The sequence below is a fragment of the Myotis davidii genome, unplaced genomic scaffold (assembly GCF_000327345.1).
Source record: "Myotis davidii unplaced genomic scaffold, ASM32734v1 scaffold323, whole genome shotgun sequence".
In the NCBI taxonomy this organism is placed as follows: Eukaryota; Metazoa; Chordata; class Mammalia; order Chiroptera; family Vespertilionidae; genus Myotis; species Myotis davidii.
The window spans coordinates 1,842,742-1,867,756 of record NW_006295491.1 but is presented as its reverse complement, the minus strand read 5'-3'; the positions used below and the strand labels follow the sequence as shown (position 1 = coordinate 1,867,756).

Here is a 25,015-nt window from a genome sequence, read left to right as displayed (position 1 = left end):
CCATTGACCTCTTCTTACCCCATACCTACCCCTCCCAGGCCTTCACCACACTACTGTCTGTGTCCATGGGCTATAAGTTTCCTGGTTAATCACTCCCCATCCACCCCACTACCTGTACTGGGTGAATTTTAAGCTTCAGCTCCTCCACTAACCAGAAACCTTAGGTAAGTCTCTTAACTTGTTTCAGGTTTTAGATGGCTAGAATAAGGAGATGATTGTGAATAAAGTCCCTTGCAGCTTTAAGAATATATTACAGTGCTAGCAGTACCAAGTATGGAGTCTTATTGTAATGTGTTAGATTGTCAATTTGGTGAGTCTTCCTTTATTATAGTTTAGTTAATAGTACAGTTTTACAAACTATAAAGAAAATTCACTGCTTCAATTCATTTGTGTATAACTTCTAAAAATAGACCTCTATCCCTGTGTTGTGAATATTAGAAAACAGTTTATTTGGGAAAAAGTTATAGGCATAAATAATAAAAATTATTTTAAAAGATGAAATTTAAAAAAAATTGAAGAATTTTTTATTCCATACTATACCATTGTATGTATTTCCTTTGCTATCTACCACAGTTGCCTAAACAGTGACATAAGAGTATCTTTGTTAGTTTTTTTAGTAAACTTCGGATTTTATTCCATATTTGTGTCTTAAGAACTTTAGTTGTTAACATTAAAATGACATTTTTCCTCATTCTTTCATTAAGCATTTAAAGAAATATTTGAGAGAAAACGAAAGTCCACTATTGGGTTGAATTTATTAAGTATTTCAGAAATGCCCAGTATAAAGTCTCAATGACTATAACATAATTTAAGTTTAATTCTTACAGTCTGTGCTGGGTTAACCCAGCTGTTAATTGGTCTTACACAGCTGCTCACCAAGAATTTAGTTGATGGTTTTCATTGTTATACCTTTAAGTCAACTATGACAAAAATGACACAGTAATTATAGGTATTTCAGTCATGTGATGACAAAAGCCTCATGTGATGACAGAATCAGTGATTTAAAGCAACTTAATTTATACAATTCTCAAAATATAACTTAAGTGTAAGGTCACAAAAACTGTTTTAATATCAGGTTTTAAAGTCCCTCATCTAAGTTACTTTTATGCCCACATTTAAGCATAAAAGAGTCATTAACTTCATTTAAACTAAATGTTACTTATCAATTATTTATTTTTCCTATAGAATTTTAAGAGTGGTGCAGGCCAGAGAATCATAAATAAGGGTATAATACTAATAATTCTTTTAAACACAAAAAATACAACAGGTGGTTTTCCTACGTAGCTTTAAAAATTAATTTATAATGCAGGAAGTTCACCAAAGTGGTATTTTAACACTTAATTTGAATTTATTCTAGGAAAAATACAAAGCTGAACCTATGAAAATATAAGATAGTTAAGTGTTGACAATTTTAAAAAGTAAAATAGTAAGAAGAAAGGAGTTAATTGTTTCCTACACTGTTCCATTTTTTATGCAATTACAAATAAAAATAAGCTATTTTGAGTATAATAAACTTAGTTCCACAACTTTATTTATATAATTTCCAGTAATATGCTGTGGAAGCATGTGAGATTTATCAATATTCACTAAATACTAATAAATGTTTCACTGAAAAATATTCACTTAAACATCAAATTTAAGTATGAATTACTTTTATAGTAGAAAATACTTTCAGTGTAGAACTAAGCTATAGAAAATACATGTATATGTAGGGCCTCATTCTTGGATGAGCTGAGTTACTATAACTGGACTTCTACATTGTCAAAATTATATATTCAATGAAATGCACTGTCTGATAAACATCAACATTAATTTTATAGGTACACTTAAATTAAATTGACAGCCTAAGTTTTTGTCCTTTCCAATAAAACACTAACTGATATCAAGAACGTTTAAAAAAACAAAGAAAAATCCCTACAATTCTTCTATGATTACATAGACATATATGAGTAGTATCAAAATATGTGGATATTTTCTATTTATCTTGTTTTAAATAATTCTAATATATTTGTCTTATTATTATTATTTTTTGGTCAGAGAAGGCACTCTAAATTATTTTTAATTCTTTGAAAGTTCATGAGAACTGTTTCATGGCTCATCATCTGATCAATATTAATACAGTTTTAGGGACATTTTAAAGAATGTGTACTCTGTCAGTTTGGGTCACAGTAGTGTTAAATAAAATATGTTTATCATAAAAAAAAAAAAAGAAAAATCCCTACAATTCTTGAGTATGCCTGAAACAGAGATCAATAGTTGATACAAAGGAAGTTTGCATCTACAGGACTAAGAAAATACAAATGTATTATTTCAGACTGGTACAATGATGTGGGGAAAGGATTAAACACTGACAGAGTTCCTACTTGATCATGCTTTATTCCACTTAAAATATCAAGCAAGACAAGACTGTGAGGTATTATTATCCTACATTTTACAGACAAGGAAACTGAGGCTCCAAAAGGTTTAAAAGTGCCTAAGGTAATACAGCTGAGCTGCAAGGCAGTGGAGTTGAGATTTCTACCCTAGCATGTCTGATTCCTAAATTCATGCTTTTGTAATGGAACATGTATTTTATTCTATAGGATGTTAAGCCTAGCCTATTTGTGTTACTTTCTAATCCAGTTGGAGATTTGTTATTATGTATTTCAGATATGTAAGTTTGTCAGATAACAGAGTTCTAGATAACTGAAATAAAGTATTACATAAGACATATTATATATGCAATTTGGTTTAACAAGCCTGATTTTTGTGAAGTCCAAATGAAAAATAAAAAAGTTATAACAGCATCCCTGGCCAGGTAGCTCAGTTGGTTGGGGCATCATCCTGTACACCAAAAGGTTGTAGATTCGATTCCCACTCAGGAAATATACCCAGGTTGTGGGTTTGATCCCAGGTGAGGGTGCACAAGGGAGGCAGCCGATTGATGTTTCTCTTCCACATTGATGTTTCTTCCCCACCTTCCTCTCTCTCTCAAATCAATAAAAATATATCTTCAGGTAAGGATTTTAAAAAAACACACAATTACCAAGTATAAGAGCAAAATTATTACCTCTTACAGCAAATTGTTTCTCAAAGATTGCACTGCAATATCCCCTATCTCACATGCTCTTCTTACAATATTCTCTCACACTCCTCCCATTGGGAGGTGGAGTCTGTTTCAACCAAGAGAGAATGTAAAAGTCCATTATGTGATTTCCTAAGCTAAATAATGATAAGGAGACTGCTTCCACCTTGCTTGACGGTAACCGTCACATGGTAGCCCTTCTTCAAGTAATGATTGCCCTAACGTCCCCATGCTATGAAGAAGCCCAAATTAGCCTCAGTAAAAAGACCAGATGTAAAGAAGTCCTTATGTGAAGAAATAAAGGTTCTTGGGCACCCCCCAGCTGATTGCATCCCCGAATCAGCAATGTCTAAGTGATCCCTTCCAAATTCATAACCCACATGAACAATGAGAAATAATAAAGTAATTGTTCGTTATAATCTAAAAGCTTTGGGGTGATTGATTAGGTAGCTATAGATAACTGAAATATCTTACAAAATAAGGAGCTCCAAGAACACTGGTTTACTGCTATAATATGTTAAATCGTCATCCTACTAGTGTTAATTTTAACTTTTAACAAGAAGGAAAAGGATGATCCAAAAGGAAAATTTAAGTTAGTGGGCATTTGGAGCATGGCAAAAGTCTTGCTGACAAATTCTCACTTTAATAATACCCATTGGAGCCCTGGCCGGTTTGGCTCAGTGGATAGAGCGTCAGCCTGCGGACTCAGGGGTCCCAGGTTCGATTCCGGTCAGGGGCGTGTGCCTTGGTTGCGGGCACATCCCCAGTGGGGAGTGTGCAGGAGGCGGCTGGTCGATGTTTCTCTCTCATCGATGTTTCTGGCTCTCTGTCCCTCTCCCTTCCTCTCTGTGAAAAATCAATAAAATATATTAAATAATAATAATAATAATACCCATTGGAAATGAGGTGTTTAGCAACTCTCTGGCTATTTTAATAATAATCTGACAAACAGTTACATATTGCATTGACTTGGATTTATATCCAAACTAGTTTGGTATGTGATAAAAGAAAAATCAACTTTTGGATTTCCTACAATCATGCTTTTGACTTTATTCCAAGCTAATTCAAATAACTAGAGGAACAGGTAAATAAAATGAAAGAGAAATGACAAGTAAAGTTTAATACCTGGAAAGTATATTTAAAAGATGCAACTGATTGTTGTCATGGAAGTACATGAGCGAAGAGCCCAGACATTCCACATTTTCAAAAGAAAGTGAAAAATCAACATTTTTATGTGAACTTTCCAAATTTTTATTTTATTTTTATTTATTTTATTTTGTTGTTAATCCTCACCTGAGGATTCTTCCCCCCAATGCTTGAGAGAGAGAGAGATGAGGTAACACACAACTATTGGTTGCCTTCTGCTTATGCCCTGACTGGGGGTGAAGAGCAAATTCATAACCTAGGTACATGCCCTTGACAAGGAATTGAACCAGAGACCATTTGGTTCGAAGTCTGAGATACACTGGCTGGGGCCAAATTTTTAAATGTTGGCAACAAATTCAAATGTGTTTTTTAAAAATACCATATAAGGCAGCAATTAGTAATCTCTGCTCTATTTCTTTCTGGAGTAAAGAAGCATAAAAATACAGTAAAAATAAAATATAAGATTACTGGCATCTAAATGATATAGAATAAAGACTCTATCTTAGTTTTACTCTTCTTTTCTATACTAGTTAATAGAGTGATTAGTAATAAGAAATAAGATATTAAAATGAACAAATTTAAAGAAGAAAAAAAATAAGGTTCTCTTAAGTCTTCAGATGTATTATTGCTTTCTCTCTGTTATAAGATCCTTTCTGCTCTCCTCCAGGTGTAAATAATGTTTCCTCTGAATTCATCCTAATATTCCTTCACAAAAAGGGAAGTGTAAACACTAGCTGAAGAGAAATGTCCTTATTTTCCCTCCTGAAACATAATATAGAAATTAATAATGCAAAGTGCTCTCTGAAGTATATCTAAGGGAGAATAAAAATTTAACTAAGATGCTACTTAAGATGTTAAACTTCATCTTTAGAAGCTATCAAAATCAATAGTAATCCATAGGTCAAATGTAGCTCAAAAACAAGTTTTTTTTAAGCTTGCACAATATTTTCCTTTTTCTTTTTTTTAACTGAACACTAACACCTTTTAGGAAAGGCCTATTACCCCATAGTTTGTAAGAGCCTGAGCTATCTTACTACTGGGTAACCATGACTTTCTTCACGATGCCAGTTATGTTTCCCATTTCTTCACCCCAAACAACCAAAAGAAATTAAGGATGAAGAATCATCTGTTCAAATATTCTTTAGTTAAGGATGACCAGGTGGTCACACCCTGCAATATTGCCTTCTATCTAATTAACACAAGAGAAAATTTAGACAAGAATTTAAATGGATCATTCTTTTCTCACATGTAAGCTGAGGAAGCCCAGAGCAACTAACAATGAAAAGACTTTTGTTTTTAATGTGTTTATGTGCAGATACTTGAGAAAGTTTCAAAAAGCATACTTATATTCCCAAAGCACAGTAAGTTTGTGCGCATGTGTACATTTATTCTAAAGCTCACTTTGTTCACTTTTGTTGCATTGTTTCTTTAAAACAGCAAAATGAAGATATGCTAATTGTTAGTTTTTAAAAATCCCTAGGTATCTCACATATTACATGACAATGCACATAACTACTCCAAATATTAATTTCAAATTCTGAGAAAAAAAGTGTACTAGAACACAAAGTAGGAGAGAGATAAGCACCTACTAAATGTATTTAAATACATTAAAAGCAGCTCCTATCATCAGCAATAAAGTACTATATGGCCCTCTAGTGTTCAATGAAGAAATAGATTAATTCTTAAGTGATTCTTACTAGTATATATATTTCATAGTAAAAAATACTTCCTAATTTATTGTATATGCTAAACAAGCTCTTGTATGACTTCTACAAAAACCTAAATATGTTGTATCTTCTGTGACTTTATTTCTCTGTGCCTTCTTTTGAACTATTATCCATATTTAGAATATCCACTGAGAGAACTCTAAAATGTATTTAAAGTTTTCCCATTAAAAAAGTGGCTGGGTGAGAATGGTAAAGGGATTAAACAAAGAAAAAAAAGAAAGACTCATGGACACAGGCAGCAGTATGGTGATTGCCAGAGGAAAGGAAAGTTGTGGGGACATTGAAGAAGGTATAGGGGGGCTAAATGGTGATGGAAGGACACTTGACTTGGGGTGGTAAACACACAATTCAATATACAGATTTTGTTTTGTAGAATTGTATACCTGAACCCTATATAATTTTATTAACCAATGCCACCCTGATAAATTAAATTAAAAAAAATTTAATCCCTATACTAAATGGAAAAGAAACAGCAGTTCTCAAGACTAAACAATATTGAATTTAAGGAAATTTTCCAAAAAGAAACAAAAATAACAGTGTCATGACTACAAATTAGGTATTTAAAGCACACCTAAATTCTCTAAGCATATTTTCTTTTCTCTGTTCTACTTCTGTAATTCATCCAACTGGTTTTTTCCCTTTATCATGATTTACAGATAACAGAGATTCACTACAGCAACCAAAGCAATAAAATACATAAAAATTGTGACTCCAAGGAGAGAGGCCAAAGATGTGATTGAGACTCTAGGAAAAGAGTCAAGTAAAAAGTATACTCACAAACAGAAAAGAATCTTGCTAGGAAGAGTTTTAAGATTATAATAACTGGTGAAAGGTTTAAAAAATGATATTAAAGCTGGTGAAACATAATTATTATTTACATATTGGAGTTGTAGAAGATGATGGGGGGAGTTGTATATGAGCAATATCTAAATTACACTCCCAGTTCTATCGCTCATTTTCTGTAATATGAAGTTAATAATATTTCTAAGTTAAAACTTTAGAAATAAAAAGATTTTGTGAAATTCCTATACTTGGCTTTACGATTAATCCTTGACACTGGATGTCAAGGTAAGTTGTCTATGGTGTGGAAACTCTGAAAACAACCCTCCAAAGTCCCATTTAGCCATCAGCAAACCACTAAGAAATAGATAGATATAAACAAAATTTAAATAAATTTGCCCAATGTAAATACATATAGATATTTGGAATATATTCAAATACATAGGGAGGCTCTATACTATTTCAAAAAAATCTGCCATTATTCAAAAAAGTTACCACTCTTTATTTTCACTTCTTTACAGTTTCCTAACACTGTCGAATCTTCCTTATCCTTTAGATCTCAACCTAGCTTTCATCTTCTCACTTAAGATATCACTGATTTAATTATTTGGATACAGATACAGCTGCATTAAGAACTACAAAACTGGGAAGGACAGTGAAAATGCTGGAAGACAAGATCTTGATAGAAACTCATCTTAGTGAGGAGGACCTATCTAAGGCAGGAACCAAAATGGATGAGGATGGACGCAACCTGTCAAATAGTGATAGAAAATCTAACAGGGGCAAATTCAAAGTCTTGTACTTAGATTCAAAAACCTGCAAACGTTCACACTAAGCAGAACAGGTTAAACAGGACCATTTTTATAAAAAGAGTTAAAGACTTTGTTTTCTGAAAGTTCAATTTAATTTTAAGCAGTTTCTGTATGCAAAATACAAGGTCCTATAAGAAACAGTAGAATCTTAGAAAACCAAGTCTGTTAACAATCTAAATTTGGCGGGGGAGGGGGGGGGCGCAAAACACGAAAGCTTACTATAACTACCACAATTCTACCTAATATTACCTGCCCAACTTATAACACAGGGTTATGATTCAATAGGAAAAAAGCTATTCCACAATGACTTCCATAGATCATCCCAGGGGGAAAATGTTGTGAATATAAAGGGGGGAAAAAAAGAAACAAAATTAAGAGCCCAGAAATAAACCTACCAGAGATGTGTGCTGACCATCAGGGGGCAGTGTGGAACAAGGGAAGGAAGGTCCCTGCCAAGAGCCAGCAGCCAGGGAAGGAAGGCCTAACCGGCCCTGATTGCTGGCCAAGCCTAGGGACCCTGCCTGTGCACAAATTTTGTGCACCAGGCCTCTAGTAAGAATATAAGCCACTAACTGGGAGAAAATGCTTGGCAAAGACAATATGATAGAGGCCTGTTATCCAAAATAGATGAAGAACTCTTTAACACTCAACAATGAGAAAACAACCTAATGAAAAACCATTGGCGGGGGAGGGGGGGGGCGCAAAACACGAAAGCTTAATATAACTACCACAATTCTACCTAATATTACCTGCCCAACTTATAACACAGGGTTATGATTCAATAGGAAAAAAGCTATTCCACAATGACTTCCATAGATCATCCCAGGGGGAAAATGTTGTGAATATAAAGGGGGGAAAAAAAGAAACAAAATTAAGAGCCCAGAAATAAACCTACCAGAATATAGTCAACTAATCTTTGACAAAGGAACAAAGAGCAAAGGCAATATAATGGGGCAAAGACTGTCTATTCAACAAATGGTGCTATAAAAACTGGATATACACACTCAAAAATGAACTCAAAATGGATCGTACACTTAAATATAAAACACAAAACCATACAACTCCTATAAGGTAACATAGGAAAAAGCTACAATCCCTTGGGTATGGTGATGACTTTTTAGATGTAACACCAAAGGTACAATCTATGAAAGAAATAAGTTATAATCTAGACATTAAAATTAAAAATGTCTGCTCTATGAAAGACAATGTCAACAGAACCTATATATATATATATATATATATATATAAGGCTAATAAGCAAAGTGCCCCTCGGGAGTTGGACCAGGAGACCAGGAGTTCGATCGCTTGCTGTGATGTGTGCTGACCATCAGGGGGCAGTGTGGAACAAGGGAAGGAAGGTCCCTGCCAAGAGCCAGCAGCCAGGGAAGGAAGGCCTAACCGGCCCTGATTGCTGGCCAAGCCTAGGGACCCTGCCTGTGCACAAATTTTGTGCACCAGGCCTCTAGTAAGAATATAAGCCACTAACTGGGAGAAAATGCTTGGCAAAGACAATATGATAGAGGCCTGTTATCCAAAATAGATGAAGAACTCTTTAACACTCAACAATGAGAAAACAACCTAATGAAAAACCAGGCAAAAGATCTGAACAGACATCTCACCAAAGAAGACATACAGGTGGCAAGTAAGCATATAAAAAGATATTGAACATCATATGCATTAGGGAATTTCAAATGAAAACGAGATGCCACTGCATACCTATTAGAATGGCCAAAAGCCAAAAACACTGACATTATCAAATGCTGGCAACAGGAACTCTCCTCATTGTTCGTGAGAATACAGAATAGCATAGGTACTCTAGAAGACAGTTTGGCAGTTTCTTACAAAATTAAGCATACTCATATCTTTCAACCTACCAATTGCACTTGTTGGTATTTACAGAAAAGAGTTAAAAATGTATGCATACACAAAAATCTGCCCATGGATGTTACAAGAAGCAAGAATGCAAAGTAGTATATGCACTGACCCTTGCTATGCAAAATATGTATCCATGTGGTCAGGGACTGGCTAGGAGTAAATAAAAATGGATTCACTAATTATTTATTGACAAATTATTAGGCATGAGGGTGCCTTATACCTGATAAATATTATTAGGCAAGATATAAAATCAAAGGGCTTGAATAGGAGTCAAAAACAATTTTAATACAATGTGATATGAATCATAATAAATATACCATGGGATTTGTAATACCATAACTAATAATAATAAAAAATAAATAAATAAATAAATAAACAAACAAACCATGGGAATAGAGATTAAGTTGGGACAACTTTGGGGAGGGCATGAAAATAGAGGGTAAAGTGGTGGCTTTATGGTTTCAACAGTCCAACTCCTCCCAAAATTACTAACAAATTTTAACCAAAGTGCAACCAGGACCCAGAATGAGATCTGAGTTCAAATCCTAGCTCCACTGCTTATCAGCTCACTGACCATTGATGAATTACTTAATCTCTCTTCACTTGTTTCTCATCTCTGATATGGATAAAAATTAGAAGCTACATAAACTAGACTTTTAAGATTAAATGAGATTATATATTTAAGTATTTAACACAGTGTCCTGGCACATAGTAGTGTTCAATAAATGGCTTATTTATCATATTACTAATATCATCATTATCAAGGCTAGTTCCATTGCACTGATAAGATTCTGAATAAGAACAGATGATAGTCTGGCTCTACACCTCAGTAGCACCATGTTGACTACAGTACACAACACTTCAAGAACAATTTGTCCAGAATAGCAAACAGATGACAACCCTGGAAAACACATTGATGGCATTCAGTCTGGAGAAAGATTATGGATGAATATGACAGCAGTCTTCTCCTATAAGAAGGGCTGCCATTTCTAGATGTAAGAACAAGGACCAAAGAAGACTAATAAGTGTCAACATAAAGAACTGTGTAAAAATGTAATGTTACTTCATAGTGCAGTATTCTCTAGAGATGACTTAACATTTTCAAGCCCAAGTCTATTGATAAAGCCTTGGACTTGGTGATCTCAAAGGTCCCCTCAAGTTCAGATTCTATCTCAGGAATCTTAAAATTAGGATAGAAAGCCTAAACAGTTTAAATATATTAATTAGTTTGACGAAATGGGGAGTTGGGAATAGGGAAGGGGAGGGAAAACACTGGTAATTCCCTGGTAAAGCACTTTAGAATTATATTTTAAAGACAAACTCTGAAACTGGTCACAGAAAGATTTTAAAATGAAAGATATTCATATTTTATGGAGAGTCAAAAGTGCTATCGCGAGTGCTCTAAGTTACTCTTGAAAGAAACCACATATTAAATAAATGTCTTAGAAACAAAGGATATCACCATGCTAAACTGTTACTATAGCATAGGGTACGTTGATATTATAAGAGAAAAAATTGAAATAATTCAGCCATATTGAGATATGATTACTAACATTTGGTTTAATTATTTCTGATTTTTCCCCACATAGATAGATAGGTAGATACTAACTAGTAAGTAAGTAGGTAGGTAGGTAGGTAGGTAGATAGATAGATAGATAGACAGATTAATGCCTACTTTATAATTAGGATCATATTATATACATAGTTTTTAGTTCTACATTTTTAGTAAACATTGTTTATAAACATTTTCCTGTTATTAAATTTTCTTTAACAATATGGTGTTTAATGGCTGTATGAGTTACCTTCAATTGATTTCTGTATCTTAGCAACATGGTACTAAAATTAGGATTTTAGCTTCTCCTTGGGGAATCTTACTCTAAAACTACTAATGTATTATAATATTCCTCAATGTAACCATCTTTATATTGAATACTTGAATTTTAAAATAAACATAAATGGCATGCCTATTTATAATTTATAGTCTAGCTTGGGTATACCGTAAGAGCTGAAATGAGAATTGTTCACATTACAATTTGTGAATCTTCAACTCTCAACCTGAATCAGCACTAGAGAAAAATATGTCAAATTTCTTCTGTTTAAAAAGGAAGGAAGGAAGGAAGGAAGGAAGGAAGGAAGGAAGGAAGGAAGGAAGGAAGGAAGGATGGATTAAATGTTAACTCAAAGCAAACTTACAAAAAAATCACAAGGTAATACCAAATGAACTGTGCAGCGTAGAAAATCAACAATGGATTCAAAGAATTAGTTTCTAATTCTAGGAAGGTGTAAAGATAGAGATGAAATCAGGGTTTTCAAGGATCTGGATAGCTGGAGAGGAGCAAAGTCGTTAAAAGCTAGTGGGGGCATGGAAATGAAATCAGGGTGAAAAAAACTGCGGTAAGATTATAAAAGATTTCAAATATCCACTTATGGACTTGGCCTCATCAGAATATTTATAGTGAGGTTACAGATCTATATGGAGGAAAAAATCCATTTTAAAAAATGCATCCAATCATTCATACTGCCAACTCATTGTCAAGGACATGAAATTATAGCCTAGTGCAAACAGAAAACTAAGCAAAGATGCTTGTAACATTTTTAAACATCGACTCTCCAATTTTTATTTTATAAGCATCTGGGGGTAAGAAAAAGGAAGTCCAAGTATTCAACTCTGTTAAATTTTCAGAAGACCCATGGGATTAGAGGATAAGAAAAAGTCATACTGTTTTTCCACCAAATGACCAGAAGATCAGGGTATTAATAAAGATTGTAAATCTGGGGAGGAAAATAAAAAATTGGTATGAAGAAAGAAACAGTAGTTTTAAGTGTGTGGGAAACTGTTTATTGCCTTCACTATCTGATAAGCATAGATAGAACTCCCTGAAACCCCCGAAGGCTGGGTTCTTTAAGATACCGAACCCTACTCCACGCGGGTCGTGGAAGGAAACACTCAGCATCTGGCGCCCAAAAAGAAAAAGTCATACTGTTTTTCCACCAAATGACCAGAAGACCAGGGTATTAATAAAGATTGTAAATCTGGGGAGGAAAATAAAAAATTGGTATGAAGAAAGAAACAGTAGTTTTAAGAGGACCACTCTAGTGACAACGCAGGACTGAGGTTGGGTGAATGATGGGAGCTTGAGACATCATTTTGAAATTATCTACCACAGTTAGAAACAGAGCCCACCATGACAAATTTCTTTACCCTCTTCATACCATCCTCCCTAACACCAACAAAAACATCAATACAAATCAGATCCTGCAACGATAACACCTGAAACAATTTGCCTCAGGAACATTTTGAAGTTAACTATTTGTGGTACCTGTGGATACACCAGAGATATTTATCTTCTCTGTGTACAAACCAATGAAACACTTTAAAAGTTTTTTAATTCTCCATTCTGTGGAGAGACTTTTTTTTTTTGTCTAGAATGAAAACCAATAATCAAAGTAATCTTTAATTGCTTGCAGTGAAACATACAGATTTAAACATGACCAATGTTTAGAGCAGCGGTTCTCAAACTGTGGGTCGCGACCCTTTGGCGGTAGAACGACCCTTTCACAGGGGTCGCTTAAGACCATCCTGCATATCAGATATTTACATTACGATTCTTAACAGTAGCAACATTACAGTTATGAAGTAGCAATGAAAATAATTTTATGGTTGGGTCACAACATGAGGAACTGTATTTAAAGGGCCAGAAGGTTGAGAACCACTGGTTTAGAGCTATTATATTTTAAAATAATTTTAACAAATATTTTAAAAACTACACTAACAAGAAACAGAAATTGACCATAAAATAAAATTCATGTTGGCATTCACTTGTAAGATTCAAGCATTTAAAAATACAGATGTCTTAGAAGAAACTGACTTAAATTCTAATACAGTGATGGCGAACCTATGGCACGCGTGTCAGAGGTGACACGCGAACTCATTTTTTTGGTTGATTTTTCTTTGTTAAATGACATTTAAATATATAAAATAAATATCAAAAATATAAGTCTTTGTTTTACTATGGTTGCAAATATCAAAAAATTTCTATATGTGACACGGCGCCAGAGTTAAGTTAGGGTTTTTCAAAATGCTGACATGCCGAGCTCAAAAGGTTCACCATCACTGTTCTAATGAAAGGAAATGTTACATACCTGTCAATTGGGAAGATCTGTGAATAGCATCCCCTTGAAAATGTATGTCATATTTTTATTTTTATTAGGTATGGGCCCAGCTTATTACAGTATTTCCAATCCTCCTGTGTATCCTTCTATCTATATCTTTTTCCACTAGAGAGTGATATAAAGACTTACCTCTAAAGGTCATAAAAAACAAGGAGATAAGCTGATATGTGCTGTGGGGAATGAAGATTAGGGGTGAAGGATAAGAGAAAGCCTACATCTGTGAACCCCTGAGTGTACCAGGTACTATACTACTTGCTTTACATATGTTATTTCACTTAATCCTTACAAAAACCCTAAGAAGTAAGTACTGTAGTCTTATTTTACAGATAAAGGAACAGTTCAATGAAATTACATACTTAGGATCATATAATGCGTGGCAAAATCAGAATTCAAGCTCAAATTTAAAAAGCTCTTATCACTCTATGACATGGGGAAAATCTATCTTCTCTAGTGTGCCCCCTTTCCTCCACTTCTATTGTCCTCTCCACATATTTAAAATGAGGTTAAACTAAACTGAGAGAATGTTTCCAGTTTTTCTTCCTTCACACAAAGGTAGAAGGCATGGTTATTAGTTGGTCTATGTTTATTATGGATGTTATTCAAGATGACTGCCTTACATAGCATTGTTCTCTGGGCATGTCTATACCTAACAGAATTTTTAACTTAAGCTCTTTGTCTCACAAGAACAAGACAAGACCAGGGACATCCAGGAGCAGCCAACACTCTCTAGGTTTCTACTCGTAACAGTAGATTTTAGTGCACTGTTATATTTCAGATGTTAGCCACACTGTCCTACAAAGTTTCCCAGTAGCTGTGGTTAATGGGAGTGGTTGGAGGTTCGTGGACAAGAAACACTAGCCATTTATTTCTTATTTGAGGCAAAAGGGATTAAAAAAAACTGATTAGTTTTAGGATGGGAAGAAAAAAACAGATTAATCTGAGATCAGGAATGAAGTTGTGTGAGACCTGATGGAAAGCACGAAACAGATATGGAAGAAGCAGAAATCAGTGCTCAAATATGGTTCTCTCCATGAAAAGATCAAGAAGATACTTGACCTGGTCTAATGGTAATCTCATTCGCTTTTCATTTTAGTAAAAAATGAGCTGTTACTGTGCATTAAACATGCAAAATAAGTCTTTAGTATGGGCTGGCATCTTTTCAGAAAATAAGTTTTATTTATTTATTCTTTAATGTGATAAGGCTATTGACAGAAGGAGTTAAAACTGAAGAGATGGGCCTTCCTATCTGGGGAAGCAAATTTACTTTATTCATCCACTGAGCCAAACCGGTTTCGGCAAACTTTAGAATTTATAGTAGACTAATCAAGTTGACAGAAATAGCCAGCATACAACCCCTGGTTAAGAAGCACATTTGATAAACTATAGAGAGAATGGTGTCTGTTATTTATCCAGCCTCAGATTTCATTGTTATACCTTCCTGTTAGAACTTGAGACTTGAGCCCTCATATCTTCAATATGGTTTGCTAAATGCACAAAGAAGAGCACTTACCTGAGCTCTATATTTTTAAAGGGTAGCGTGGTGATTTCAAATGTGACATGGCATTAGAAAACCACCACACTGCAGGGTCTATGTAGACTTACTTACAGTTCTTCTGAAAATCTTAGTAATGTCTATCTAATTTTACCTAGAGGGCAGCATAGCAGAGAGAGGTGGTTGTTTTTTGAAATTAGGCAAATCTAATTAAATACCATATTAATCTTAAAAATGGGATTTTAAAAGTGATTATTAAACCTCTACTCTTCTCAAAAGCCACAGTTTAAAGACCTGAAGATATGGCCTAGGTAGGGTAATGTCTGTAGAAGTGTCTTATGTATATAATGATAAGAATTTAAAGCTGCTTCAAAATGAAGTATTTGAAATAGAGAGAGCTTTTCCCTATTTACTGTACTAAACACATTTATACACATGGGTGACTAACATTTTCTTTGTTAGCAACACAATAATAATTGACATTTTTTAAAATTTTCTTAAAATATAATAATAAAGTACTCTGGGAATGATCCTGAAGAAAGTTTCAGGAATGGACAAAAACAAAACCAGGCCAATTTCAGATGGAAATCCTACTTACGTAGAAGGGCATTGCGGCCTTAACCATCAAATGGTTTTATATTCTTCTTGCCATATTTATGGAGGCAAGTGATCTCAAAATAAACAATATATCAAAAGCATATATACACACATACATGTATATATGTAGATATATGTATGTGTACACAACAAATAAATGCATACACACATCTATCACTGATATCAGTACTCAGTATACACCTGTGAGCTTGTATGTACAAAACAATAATTTGTATTCACAACTCAAGAGTCATCAAAATGACTTAAATTCAGTATAGTTTGTCTCTAAAGAGGTACTATATACAACACACATCTAAAAGTTCTGTTTACAATTTCACCTTGAGGGGAAAAGTAAATAAAGCACCTGTCAAACCTGGGTGCTGGAAGTTTTCCCGCTGAACATTATTATGGCTTCTCCTGTTAGAAAAAGGTCTGTTTTGTCTAGCTGGCTTTCTTGTTGTAATTGAAAATGTAGCAGAAATCATTGACGGCTTTGCACTGTTTAGCGAGTCTTCATTTTGATTACATTTCTTTCTTAAATAAGATAATGCAATTAAATACTAATCCCCCCTTTCCTACAACTGAACCCTCAGAAAAAAGAGGAAAGATATAAACTCCCTCTTTGGCATAGTAACCCTGAAGGAGAGAGACCAAGAGATGGGGATGAAAGCTGGGCAAACTGCTATGAAAGGTCTGAGCCTTACCAACGAAGTAGGGCTGCAGCAATGAGTGTCAGAGCCACCTGTCTGAGACCCACAGCACTGCCTGAACACCTGGAGGGAGGGACAAGAAACTGCCTCAGGAAGTTCCATCTAAATAAAATCTAACCTTGCAGACAGGCTAGGGAAATTAGGAATAAACATGTTTCAAGGGTTTAAATTTCACATGCTGATGCAAAAGGACAGCAACTCAAGTATTAAACTAAGTATCTAAGATATATCATTCCAAGTCAATTTAGGTTAAAAGAGATAATGTTAAATCTGTTTGTATATTGTTTATGGGCTAAATCCGTGGTTCCCTGTAAAATCTAAAAATAAGCAAACAGGAATAAGAAGATAAACTGCCACAGTCCTGGTTTGGTGGCTCAGTTAGTTGGAGTGTCATCCCTTACACCAAAAAGGTTGCAGGTTTGATTCCTGGTCAGGGCATATATCTAGGTTGTGGGTTTGATCCTGGTCAGGGTGCAGACAAGAGGCAATCAGTTGGTTTCTCTCTCATATCTATGTCTCTCTCTCTCTCCCTTCCTCTTTCTCTCTCTAGGAATTAATAAAACTGAAAGGTCCCAGGTTTGATTCCGGTCAAGGGCATGTACCTGGGTTGCGGGCACATCCGCAGTGGGAGATGTGCAGGAGGCAGCTGATCGATGTTTCTCTCTCATCGATGTTTCTAACTCTCTATCTCTCTCCCTTCCTCTCTGTAAAAAATCAATAAAATATATTTAAAAAAAAAAATGAAAGGATAAACTACTACAGACATTATTTATTTTAATGTCTATAAAATAAGTTATTATTCAAGTTAAAATGTTCTTTTCCAAAGAATTAACTCATAAGTCTACTCTAATTGGATATTCATGATTTTTATCTAATTTTCAAATGATAAAGAACCAGAAAGCATGTAAAAATAAAAATCTATGGGCACTGACGCTTGAGCAGGGAGGGAGGATAGAAATTGTTACATACCTCATTCATTCTAAGCATAATTCTTTTTCTTTTCTTTCCTCTTTGAATAGATCATTAGATAACAACACTGCCTAAAATATTGAAAAACTACAGAGAATAATACCCATGAAACCTCACATCCCTGCTATCCAGCTTCAACCATCAGCAACTCATGGCCAATCTATACCCTCCTTTTTCTCCCCTTATGTGCTATTTTGAAGCAAAGCCCAGACACTATATAATTTAATTCTGACTATATTTTGATGGGGGTGGAAGGGAAGAATATAGCAGAAAGACTGAGTAGTGAGAGAAATAATGCTCCCTCTTTCCACAACGCCCCCTGACCCCCCGGCCATGACCACAATTTTAAGTGATATAATATCAAGGAATGTTTTGAGGAAAGAAGTCCACATAGCACCCCAAAGAACAAGCACTGGAAGATCAAATTTACTGCAGCTGCCCAAACACTTTTTCCCTCCAGCTCAGACAGACTTCAATGTTTCAGCACCTCCCTGCCTGCCCCGAGTAGCAAAGATAATACTGGGAAGCAGTGATGGTGTGACTGGTTAGTGTATTCCAGTCCCTGATATCAAAGGACTATATCCAATGGAACTGTTTTTCTCAGTACTAGACTAATCGCCAAGTCCCTGAGTTAATAAGACTCCTCCAGTTTAGACAGGAATCTAACTATGTGCCTTTTAAAATATGTCTACAGTTGCCCAGCTGGTGTGGCTCAATGGTTGAGTGTTGACCTATAAATCAGGAGATCACGGTTCAATTCCAGATCAGGACACATGCCTGGGTTGCAGGCTCAATCCCCAGAAGGGGGCGTGGAGGAGGCAGTCAACCAATGATTCTTTCTTATCATTGATGTTTCTATCTCTCCCTCACTCTTCTTCTCTTTATTTATTTTAAAAAAATAAATAAAATAAAATATGTCTATGGTTAACTCCATGGGCTACCACTAGGAAAATGAGATAGGAGGCAGAGATAACAGAGTTATCTCCCAGGAATGGGAAGGGAAAGGAAAACTGTAGTCAAGGGAAGGAGTAGCAGAAACTTAACAGGAAGTTGGAAATCTCAGCCTGGTGACATCATTTCCTCCGACCTCTCACAGTCAAATATCAACCAAAATGATTTGTTAACCTGTAGTAAATATTCAAATACCTTTGAGAAATAAACAGAGTGTTCCACTGAAATGAAGTCAGAAAGAAAATCCAATGATTCTGTTGTTACTGAATATTATAAATCTGGAGGGAAGCAAGCAGTGATGATAGCACCATGAATTCTTGTTGTTTCATGATGTAGGAAAAATGTTTACTCTTAAATGTCAGTGTCTAGTACTTTATTACTTTTAAAAATACCAACTCAGATTTCACCAATAACCAAATATTAATATTCAGGCTGTAGTCTCACCTTGTTTAACTACATAATAAAGAGACTATTTACAAAGGATAAATTTTAATCATCATAAGAAGAAAACGAATTTGAAGTAACTTCCAATAACTCATGTGTTGGATTAACACCTGTGAACACACAGCCACACCACAGGCTGCATTTTGTAAATAAGAAAGTATTTTTACTACTTGATTTACACAAGTCATGTTTCATCCTAAGCCTCTACACTGCACACAACCTACTAACCTCTGTCCCAGGGATAAGATTTATAATAAAGTTTGAAATTAATGATTGTTCATAATAATAAATAGGATCAATTACTTTCCCTCCATTTGTAATAAGACTGTGCCAGTATCAGTATTTCTATTTCTAATATTTTTAATACCTTCTGTAAAACAAAAATTAGCTCATTTTATTATTACACATCTGAAGAATAATTTTGCAGTAATACAAAGACTGTAAGAAGAGTTTTATTACAATTAATGTAGATATGTAAAATTTCTCAAGTGCACAGCAGACTAAATATACTCACTTTTGTTGTCTTTGTATAGAATGATGAGGAGAGTTGGTGAATAGGCAGGTCCACGATACTACTGGAGTTTGTGACACTGTTACTATGCATATGTTCATCTTCCCTGCTACTATCATCAGACTGATCAAAATCATCACTCTCCTGGTCCATTTCCTCTTCCTCTTCATCCTCCTCATCTTGTTCCTCAGCGTGTTCTTCATCTTCCTCTGGTTCTTCTTGGTTTCCCGAGGAATCCTCATCTACTGAAATAAAGCGATTATTGTTTTCTTCTAATTGTCCTTGCTGGGAATCATTTTGGTCTCCAGGTCTAGGTTCTGCTCCGACAACTTCACCATTCCTTGCGGTGTGTTCCTCCTGTTGCCTTAGCTGTTGCTGCTGCTGTTCCTCCTCCACCACACGATTCATCTGTTCCTCATCTGCCTGGCTTGCGGAAGGGTTACCTCTCACAGAGCCTCCAGTTCGTCGTCTTTTGCTGCCCACAGAGAGCAGTTCCTGATTCATTTCCAAAAGCCAGCTTGCTACTTCTTGGACCTTGGCTAGACTATCAGAAGATGCAAAGGTTTTCACATTCTGTAGGGGAAAATGAAGGAAGACAAAAAGGTTTGTACAATATACATTATTTCCTACTCTTATGTTTTGTCTATATTCCAAATTTTATTAAAGATTATAAAAAGCATTTAGTGCCACTGAGGCATTAAGGTATTTTTTAGGAATCAGTATAGAAAGTTTTAAACTGTAAAAGTTATGAGACTTTATAAAAACATACCCCCAAATCACACAGTAAACAGCTTTATTTTAATCTTCTTTTTAAAAATAATTTTAGAATGGAGATTTAATTGCTTTGATCACTAAAAACATTTTGAAATCTTGGATCAGTAGTTCATAAACTATATCTTTTGTAAAACTTCCACAATGTGTTAAGAAGTGTCTCTCACAAAAAAACAAACAAACAGCAAAAAAACACCCAGCCAATGCTCAGTTAAGTTCAGGAAATGCTGAGAGAAGCCAAGTTAAAAAGGCCTTTTCACCCTAGGAATTTCCCAAACTTCTCTGATCACAGAACCTTGCCTTTAGACACAATTTTCTGTCAGATACCAAGTATAATCATTATGAGTTTCACTTTTCACAATGACTACAAGTCAGCTGGATAGCAAATAAACTAAAAAATAAATAAATAAAAATAATTTTTTCTAAAGGAAAAAAGTTCATGAGATCATACCCTCTGACCCAGTAACTCCACTTCTGGCAATCTATCCTAAGGAAGTAATCCTAAAACAGAAAAAAAAATTATGCATAGGATGCTCACTGCAGCTTTATCCACAAAAGCAAAATAAATAAACAAATAAATAAACAACTGTCAATCAAAATAAGGAAAATCTCTATGTTCAAGACAAAGGAATCCATGAGATAGGATAGATACAGTGCAATCACTAAACATCATGTTCACTTTTAAAAATGTGAAAACATGGATGTTTATATTATGTTAAGAGCAAAATGCAGGGAATTATATGATAACAGCATGGTTTTTAAACTACATAAAGACTAGAAGACAATATTTCAAAATATACTCCGCATTTAGGCAGTGGTATTATAGATATTTTAAATTTATTTTTACCATATTTCTCAAATTTTATATATCAAGCATATTTACTTTTGTATTTTTTTAACATAGACTCTAAAATTTGATGACAGAAACTTTTCATAATGTTTATTCTGAAATTTCATCCTTTGAAGACACATGGACATGTTCATATAATACCAACTCATTACACAAGTTCATATAAAATTCCTTTAAAATATCTTTAGCCGAAACCCGTTTGGCTCAATGGATAGAGCATCGGCCTGCGGACTGAAAGGTCCCAGGTTCGATTCCGGTCAAGGGCACGTACCTGGGTTGCGAGCACGTCCCCACTAGGGGATGTGCAGGAGGCAGCTGGTCGATGTTTCTCTCATCGATGTTTCTAACTATCTCTCTCCCTTCCTCTCTGTGGAAAATCAATAAAATATATTTAAAAAAATAAAAATAAAATATCTTTAAGGTTTAAGATATGCAAAGTACAATATCCATTTCTACCACACCTTAAGAGTAACCATATTATATCACAATGGTGTGTGGATAAACCACTTATTTACTTTTCCAACCTTGCCACTAGATGGCTGATCCCCAAAATGTCCACAGTTCTCATTGCAAGCTTTGAAACAGGGCCAAGAAAGTCTGAAACATAGTTTGAAATAGCAACATTTAATTCTATTTTCTCTAATCTACACTTTCCAAGAAATAAGCTATATTGTGGGGTGGGGGTTGGGGGGGACGGAATACTTGAATTCTAATTATACTAGAAATGTTAAGTGTAGAAAGAGAAGAGTTCCAAAAATTGAGCCCTTAAGCATTCTGGAAGGAGTAAACCAGCAAAGATGATTAAGAAAGAATATCAAGAATGAGTGGTATCCTTAAAGCCACTTAAAGCATATCCAAGAGGAGAAAGTAAATAATAACAACCATAGTGATAGATCAATGGGATGAAGACAAAGAACTGACAACTGGATTTAGCAACACAGAAGTCACTAGTAATGGGAGTGATTTTTGGTAGTTGAAGTTTCATTAAAGCAGAGTTAAGATACTGGGAAGAGAATAGAGATGGTCAATATGGACAAGTTAGAAGTCTGCTGCAAAAGAGAACAAACAAGGGAGTGGTAATTGATAGGGGAAATGGGTAATTGGTAGAGAAGATTTTTGATTCTTTAAGATTGAAGAATTAGCAACCTATCTGTATAATGGCAAGAATTACCCAGTACAAAACAAAAAATTGATAATGTAAGCAAGGAAGAGAAGAAAAAATTATGTTTTTAGCTGTTAAAAGGGGATGAGAAAGAATTCAAAAGTGTAAGAACTGGTTTTAGTTAGGAAACTGAATACATCATTTAAGGTGCCAGATGGAAAAACAGAGTGGTATTACAGGTGCTTTAAATTTATTTATTTATTTTTTTACTATGTCTCTCAATGTGGAAACAATAAAAAAACAGATGAGATTTTTATAGTGGCAGGAGTCTTTGGAAGTCCCCTTCTCATTCCTTTTGTTTTTTAACTGGTTAAAGTAGGAAGCAAGATCATCAGCTGAGGTATTCAAAATTTGAAGGAAACATGAAATAGTCCTTTAGGGTGAGAGGAAGGGAACTTCCCTTGGTGCATATAATTTTGGTGATCAAATGTAATCAATAAACCATGATGTAATATATATTAAATGGGGCTTTTAAAAGTCAAGTGACTCTTATTTGCAACTCAGACTAGCACAATATAAAACTTCCATTTGACGTGGACTGAAACCATCAAATATTAATAACTATATCAGTTTTGAACAAGGATAGAAGGTAAAGTTCCTTAGAAAAAGCACATTAAATCTATCCACTGTTTTCAGACGGTAAACTCCAGAAAACAAAGGTCATCAAAACCTTAGCAGCTAATACATGTCGAAGACAAACTGAAAAACATCACAGGAAAGCAGGTTAAAAATAAGATACTGAAAAACACTGACCTAAATCACAAGTGAATATATATCGTATCCCAATTATATAAAGGTAAATCTCTTGTACATAGGTTTTCTTCAAAGAGAGAATAAAAATCTTGCTTTAGTAACTATATGTAAGGTAGCTTTCTCAACACTGACAAGGACATTTTCACTTGCATGTTTATACACAGAACACATGAAATCAGGGACAATGCCTGGGATGATGCAGGCCCCAAGCAAATTGCCCTTTGTGTGCCCAAACTAACAGGCATATTTTTACAAGATTGAAACAGGTTGAGTGACACATTAAGAGTAACTTACAAAGTGAAAAGATGAGAGAACAAAGTTCATAAAACAAGTCATAAAGAATAGCAAGCAGCCTATCAACAAATAGAAAATTTATTATTGGCATTTCTAAAATAGTACCAGAACTGATCATCAATGAACAGTTCTGTCACCAATTATAGATAACAAAAATTCAAATCTCTATCTTTGTGGAACTTTGTGTTATATTGAGGGAACAGAAAAGAGTGCCTTAATTTAAGCCAATAAAGTTCAGTGACTGTCATATTTACAGTGTGACATGTAAATATCTTTCAAATTAATGCAGATTCTTATAAACAGACCTGATCAAAACTGGTAAATCCAAGCAGAAAAATCGAATTTAAAGCATAGGTAATGTAAAATAAACAACACAGCTAAAAGTTAGATGACATGAATTCCAGAATATTAGAAGAGGCTGAAAATATCTGATAGGCAGGTAAAATTTTTTTCAAGTAGTATATAGTATATTGGGTTGGATTTCTCTAACCTATTTTAGTAATGGAAATGGGAATGAACATATAAATTTTCATTTTCTGTTGCTATTCATAAATTTAAAATTAAACAAAAACTGTATTCATAAGTCTGGTGAGTTGGCTCAATTGGTTGGAACGTCCTCCCATGCACCAAAAGGTTGTGGGTTCGATCCCTGGTCAGGGAGTTTACAGGAAGCAAGTGACCAATGTTTCTTTCTCACATCGATGTTTCTCTCTCTCTCTCTCTCTCTCAACATATCCTCAGGTGAGGATTAAAAACAAAAACCAGTATTTCTATAAAATTAGTTCTAATAATAATTTAATAAATAAGCTAATTGCCTAATTAAAAGAATATTTATCCAATAATTAATAAGAAATCAGAATCAGCTCCTAAATATTTTAAGGGGTAGAAAACACCTTTTAAAAACTAGTTTATAAAACCCCACATTATTCTAAAAAATTAAGTACCCATGATCTAAAACTTGAAACTGCCATACAGGAAAATTAATAAATGAAGTATTATCAAAAGAATACATACTCTTGCTGTTGAAATTCTAATTCTAAACTCTTTTAAAGAAAACTTCTTGTATAATTTTGGATTTGTGTCATAAAAATACAAACATCAATAAACAGAATCCTACATATACCCTAAAAAAAATCAAAGTAAAATGCCAGGATGCTTTTATTTCTTCTCACCAGTAGAAGTATACAATGTCAACACAGATCAAATACGTCACTTATGTTTTTATCAATAAATGGTGAGATCACACTGGAGGTCAGTAAAATAAAATCTGGTGGCTAATATATTGACATTAATTGTAGAATTTCCTTGAGTGGCATAATGGGAATGAAAATGAGTCCAAGTAAGGACAGACAAGCAATTGAGTAAGAGATTAAGTAAATTTCTCAAGATTGCCAGCTTCTAGCAAAGCAGCCCTCAACTGAGTTTTTTCATGTGCCTCAGTCTACATAACTACATAAGAATATACTCTCTAACACTGATAGTACCTTCTTTTCCAAAACCAGAATCACTATAATCCCTATTTACTGAGCCCTCAATATGTTTCAGGAACATACTAATTTTCTAGAGAATAATATTTCTTTAAAAGTTAATCAATAGCTTTTAACCTGAGCAGAACCCATAGTAAAATTAGATTTTACATTATAACTCTGTATACATGTGTTTAAATAGACCTAAAACAGTGATTTCAGAGAGAGGGGATTACGAAATGTTTTACAAACCTTAAGTCTGCAAGTCACCACCCTTAATTAACACTAGATTGCCCAAGGAAGTCATTTTGACTGCTTTTTAATTTCAATTAGAAAAACAATGATGTATATAATGACAGAATTTCTTAGAATTTTGTAACTTTTTATACAACATATAAATGCGTTTATTAATAATTGTAGTTACCTCCCCCTCCTTCATTTCCGGTATATATATATATATATATGTGT

General features: G+C 34.5%; 1 protein-coding gene across 6 annotated transcripts in view; it reads right to left on the bottom strand.

Moving 5' to 3' along the window:
• The window catches only part of FBXW7 (F-box and WD repeat domain containing 7), a 114,517-nt gene that overhangs the window by 70,424 nt on the left and 19,078 nt on the right, over positions 1 to 25,015 (bottom strand). For 3 of the 6 annotated variants that reach the window (XM_015568053.1, XM_006770118.2, XM_015568057.1), the window contains 2 exons: positions 20,474 to 20,523; positions 19,255 to 19,824 (listed from right to left, as the gene is read on the bottom strand). In XM_015568053.1, the coding sequence (XP_015423539.1) occupies positions 19,255 to 19,755 (501 nt within the window). In that variant the 5' untranslated portion in view covers positions 19,756 to 19,824; positions 20,474 to 20,523. Of the gene's footprint in view, positions 1 to 10,233; positions 10,306 to 13,693; positions 13,748 to 18,491; positions 18,575 to 19,254; positions 19,825 to 20,473; positions 20,524 to 25,015 lie in introns of those variants that run through there. The other 3 variants (XM_015568055.1, XM_015568056.1, XM_015568058.1) reach the window with 3 other exon arrangements.